Genomic DNA, 6000 nt, shown 5'->3' on the forward strand with positions numbered 1-6000 from the left:
ATTTAAAAATAGTAGAATTAAATCAACAAACTCAAAGTCTTAACATTCCCAAAGTCACATCAAGGATTCAAAATAATAACATACCTACATAACAAATAAACTTCAAAATGGTATGCATGGTCTAAAAAGCCATAATGTAATCAAATTAAACCCACTGAAAATAAACTCAATTCTAACAAAAGTTCTTCACAAAATAGACTTCATCAATCAACTTCAAGCTCGGTACCACTCCAAAAATTAAGTTGAACTCCTCCAAAGCAAGTAGCAACCTAATCAATCATCCACAACATAAGATAAAATTAGGAATGTTACTGTTATCTATATAAGATAATGAAAATTGCACATAATCCTAAGTTGCTTTAAGTACAACAATGCCAAATATAATGATGCAATGGTAAATCCCTATGAGCTACATTGGCAACAAGCATTTGAACACTTGATTTTACTCTGTTATTGTTCATGTTATCATTTATAATGTAATCAATCTAATCAAGTTTAAGCAAATGAAGATAGAGAATGGATATTACCTGCCTAAGCCAAGTTCCTCAAAATCAACTAAATCAATTCTCCACATCTTTTATATTTAAAGCAGCAAATTCTAAAATAAAAAATATTACATATAATAAACATGTTACTGCAATTAATCAAAAATAACTAAATTAAAGTATCCATGAACCAACTTCAACAAATAATTAAAAAAAAAATGTTAACTGACTCAATTTCTTCATATTTTTCTATGTCATCCATAGCCTCTCGAAGGTTGATTGGAATTGGTGAAGACCGCAACCAATTCTGTCCACAAATAAGAGCCTCCACCATCTTTGGAGTTAAAGAACTTCGAAATGGATCAAGTACACGTCTACCAGTACTAAAAGCTGACTCAGAGGCCACTGTGGAGATTGGAACAGCCAAGACATCTCATGCTATTTGAGAGAGAATCTGATACTTATGGCTATTAAGCTTCCACCATGCCAAAATATCAAATTCAGCATTGCCTAGACCCTCACAATTTTCTGTCAGAAACCTATCCACTTCAGATTTATTCTCCAAACTTTCTGCCTCCTCCAACTGTTTCTTATATTGAAAGGCAAATGACTTGCTATCATCTTCCTCCTCATCATCAACATCCATCTCTTCAAAAGTTTGACTTACACTAGGTTTTGCAATATTAGCACTAGTATCCTTTTGAAGATAGTGCTCATATAATTTTTTTAATTTTGCCTCCACCATTGCTGTTAGTTCTTCTGCCTTGGATTTCTCATAAACTTGTTTAAAGGAAAACATGATATATCTCAATTTATAACGAGGGTCTAGCATAACGGCAACGTACAACAAAAAATTGATATTTTTAATATTCTCCCAATATTTGTCATATTTCTTTCTCATGCTAGCAGCCATATTCTTTAACATATTATCCTCACTTCTACTTAAAGTCAACAATTTAGATTGCACTGACACAAGTTCATGGAAAAATGCATTAGATGTGACATATAAAGAGCCTGAAAATCGCAAAGTCACCTTATAAAAAAGTTTTAGAAATTGCACAAAGATTCTAGCCTTTCCCCAATCAAGCACATTAGGAGGCCCAATATTCTTTCTCCCCCTCCCTTTTCCTCTCCCATTATCATCCTCAACCCCAACCTCATTCTCATCATCATTGAAATATGAGTCAAATTGTGAGTCTTCCTCTTGTAACCGTTCAAAAGCATTTTGGAACTTTACAGCTACCTCCAACATCATATAGGTTGAATTCCACCTAGTTGGAAGATCTAGGCATACTAGACATTTACTAGGAATTTTTTCACGCTCTACACAATTCTTAAAAGTTTGAAGCCTAGATGAAGAAGACCTAACATATCTCATTGCATTTCTAATCTTAACAACTGATTCATTTTGATCTTTTAAGCCCCCACACACAATAAGATTAACAATATGTGCACAACACCTCATATACAAAAACTCATTATCCAAAATGGTGGTCTTCCAATCCTTAGTTTTTCTTTTCAAATATTGTATGGCAATATCATTTGAACTTGCATTATCAAGTGTGATTGTAAATATCCTATCTATCCCCCACTCTTGCAAGCACTTCTCAATATGCTTACCAATTGTGACACCCTTGTGATTAGGAACAATACAAAAATTTAAGATTCTTTTATGCAAGTTCCAATCATTATCAATCCAATGAGCAGTAAGACACATATAGTTAAGATTTTGAATTGATGTCCAAGTGTTAGTGGTTAGGCATACTCGTTGCTTTTGAAATGCTTTTTTCAATTTTTTCTTCTCTTCATAATAAAGATTCATACAATCACAAGCAACAGTGGTGCGACAAGGGATAGTGAACCTAGGTTCCAAAACCTCAACAAAAAACTTAAAGCCTTCCTTCTCTACATGCCTAAAAGGTAACTCATCAACAATTATCATCTTTGCTAGGGCATTCCTAGCAATTTTTTCACTAAACCCCACTGCTTTAAGAGTAGATTACCCTTCTTCTTTTTTAAGAAAACAAAGTGTCTTTTGTTTTTTGTCTACGACCTTATAAGGGGATGTGGGGCATTGATTATAAAGATGATTCCTTAAATTACTAGTCCCATCCCTTTTCCCACGACATCCATAGTCTTTACCATAGTAATTACATGCTGCTCTAGGGTTATTAGGATCACAATCACCCATCATTGAAAAGTGATCCCAAACTTCAGATTTTTTCTTTTTAGGATGCTTAGGAGGAAGTGCATTGGTATTACTTGTGGTTGGAGACTCGGTTTTGTCATTGGGTTTTTCATTGTGGGCACTAGATGTTTCACCCTCCATCACCTATTAAAAAAATTAGACAAAGACAAAGAATAAGATGAACCGTAAGAATATTTAATATATAACAATATAACATATTAACTTGAATATACAATGAACAATAAATACTTGAATATACAATGAATTGCCTCTGCCAGAAATAGAATGGCTTTGCATGTGATATATTAACACTTTTCATATTATATAAATTAATCAAATGATGGAAACTAAAATAAGAAAGACACAAAAACTAAACAATACAAGACAAGAAAGCAAATTGGCAATATCAAGTGTGCTGTCGGTGAAGAGTTGAAATGATATAAAATAGGTTTCTATTATCACTTTTTATATTATATATATTTCAAATGATGGAAACTGAAATAAGAAAGACACAAAAACTAAACAATACAAGACAAGAAAGCAACTAAGCAATTACCTTTGTCCTATCGGTGAAGAGTTGAAAGGATATAAAATAAGTTTAAAAAAGGTTAAAGAAGAAAAAGGGGAAAACAGCGGCTGAACTGAAGGTGTAAGCAGTGAGAAGAAAAAGTGAGACTTAGAGCGTATAAATACCAATAGTATAAATATAATGTATATACGGCTGAAGTAAATGGGGTGGGTGGTAGGTAAGAGTGTTGAGGGTTTCAATATTGACTTTTTAGATTTTGTTTAAGGAATTTTTTGAAGGCTGGTTTTGTTTAGGGAATTGATGATTAATTAGCTGTAAAAATTTATTAGGTGAATTGATTAACTTTAAATACTTAACAATTTCAACTAATATATTTTTTTATGTATGTAAAATTATTAATTAAGTGGGCGGGTTGGGTTGTTGCGGGTTGGCAATTTTTCAATCCATAACCCAATCCAATCCGCAATTTTTGGGGTCTAACCCGCCCAACCCAAACCGCCAAACTTAATGACCCGCACATGGCAGGTGGGTCGGTTGCGGGTCTGACGGGTTAAGCGGGTTAAGAGATGTGTAGGGTTTTTTATGTTTAGTTTTAAATAGAACCAAAACGACGTAGTTTTGATAATAGTAACTTTAAAAATGAAAAAAAAAGAAGAAGGTTGTCATGGAGGTTAGAACCATGGACGGGACCTGAAAATATGCATGGCATGCGTGTTATATATATATATATATATATATATATATATATATATATATATTATAAAACTGAAATTTTTGACTTACTTTAGAATTAGGATTAAAAAAATAATTATAATTTTTTTAATTAGACCTCACATTAGATTTTTTTATATATAAAAAAAGGACTCACTTTAGGTTTTAATACAAAAAAAAATAAAAAAGAAAGACTCATGTAAAAAAAAAAAAAATAAAAAAAAACTTTAGGATGAAGGAAAAAAAAAAAGAGATACTCCTGTTAGAACTCTCTCACTATTTAGTTTTTAAAAAGACCACATGTTAGATTTTTTTTTTTTTTTTTTAAGGACTCACTCTAGGTTAAAAAAAAAAAAAAAAGAAGAAGAAGAAGAAGTAGAAGAAAGACTCACATAAAAAAATAAAACTTTAAGATTAAGGAAAAAAGAGAGAGAGACTCTTATTAAAACTCTCACACTATTTAGTTTAAAAATTAAAATGATGATGTGGAAAATTGTGGGATTTTCAGAGGTTTCGGTTTTAATATTTAAAAAATAAAATGATAATTTGATTTAAATATTAATGATAATGATGAATTTGAGTTTAAGTTGGACTTGTTAGAAAAATAGAACATATTAATGTTAGGACATATAATTACACGTGATAATATAATTTAAATAAAAAAAATGATTAGATGAAGAGTTTGGATTGCAGTTAAATTAATATTTTTATCAACTTAGAAATTATAGGAGAAGAAGATAAAAACAAAAAAATTATATTTATTTTTTAAAAAAATTTGCAATTTGGTGAAGTCACTTGGTCATTTTATTAATGAGCTATGAAATAAAATTTAAAAACATAAAACTTTTAAAAAATTAATATGACTAATTGGATGATCAGATTGAGAGAACATAACAATACAAGTACACAGCACATGTCCATCACATGCCTTTGTTAGATTTGAAATCTAATTGTTGGATTTGAAGAGTGCAATGAAAGGTTAATTCTGGTAAATTATGGTCACAATCAAACGGTCGGATTTAGAGAAAAGCACGGTCAATAACTTATTATTGAAAGTTACACCAACCAATAACTTATTATTGAATTCATATTTTGAAAATCCAACTATTGGATTACAAGTTCTATATGTTCTTAACATACAGGCCAATTTTCAAGCCAATCGGGTGTAATTTACAATTTGATCTTTAAACTCATCTTTTATGCATTATTTTAAATTACAAAAAGGTTGAATTTAAACGATTGATTGATGACATGACTATTAATCTTTGATCACCTTGAAATTTTGTAAGCATGAAAAATATATGAAGATAATGTAATATAACGGTAGATTTGTCAAAATTCACATCAAATTAAGAAATATAGAGTTGGGTTCAAGTTACACTTGATGTAACTCTAAAAAATGTTACACCAACCAATAACTTATTGTTGAATTCATATTTTGAAAATTCAACTGTTGGATCACATTTTCTATATGTTCTTAACATGCATGCCAATTTTTATTCCAATCGGATGTAATTTACAATTTGATCTTTAAACTCATTTTTTTATGCGTTATTTTAAACTATAAAAACTTGAATTTAAACAATTAATTGATGACATGACTATTAATCTTTGATCACCTTGAAATTTTGTAAGCATGAAAAATATATGAAGATAATGTAATCTAACGGTAGATTTGTCAAAATTTACATTGAATTTATATTTTGAAAATCCAACCGTTGGATTACATGTTCTATATGTTCTTAACATGCATGCCAATCGGGTATAATTTACCATTTGATCTTTAAGTGGGAAGGCAAAAAAAAATAGACGGAAATTTTGGGGCTGGGAAATTTAAAGGTCTATTGCGGCGGTCCAACCCGCCGCAAAAAGGAGTACATATTGTGGCGGGTCATTGACATGCCACTATATCTAAGCTTAACGCCGTTAAAACAGGTCTATTGTGGCGGGTCATTGGCCCGCTGCTGTAGTATGCCACAAAATACAAGAACTATTGTGGGGGGCATATAGAATGCCGCAATAGATCTCATGTATAGCGGCAGGCAAAAAATGCGCTACAATAGGCGTCATATAGCGGCAATTTTTGC

At 31.1% G+C, this 6000-nt stretch overlaps 1 protein-coding gene across 1 annotated transcript; it reads right to left on the reverse strand.

The window, feature by feature from the left end:
* Positions 1-918: 918 nt before the first annotated feature.
* LOC126694146 (zinc finger BED domain-containing protein RICESLEEPER 2-like) lies at positions 919-2202 on the reverse strand. The gene has a single exon (XM_050390231.1). It carries the CDS (start codon positions 2200-2202, stop codon positions 919-921), a length of 1284 nt encoding a protein of 427 aa, XP_050246188.1.
* Between the last annotated feature and the right edge of the window lie 3798 nt (positions 2203-6000).

This window comes from Quercus robur, chromosome 2 (genome assembly GCF_932294415.1).
Source record: "Quercus robur chromosome 2, dhQueRobu3.1, whole genome shotgun sequence".
Lineage (NCBI taxonomy): Eukaryota > Viridiplantae > Streptophyta > Magnoliopsida > Fagales > Fagaceae > Quercus > Quercus robur.

Excerpts from the sequence above, each read along its gene's own strand:
- LOC126694146 (XM_050390231.1), bottom strand. The coding sequence starts at position 2,202 with ATGTGTCTTACTGCTCATTGGATTGATAATGATTGGAACTTGCATAAA.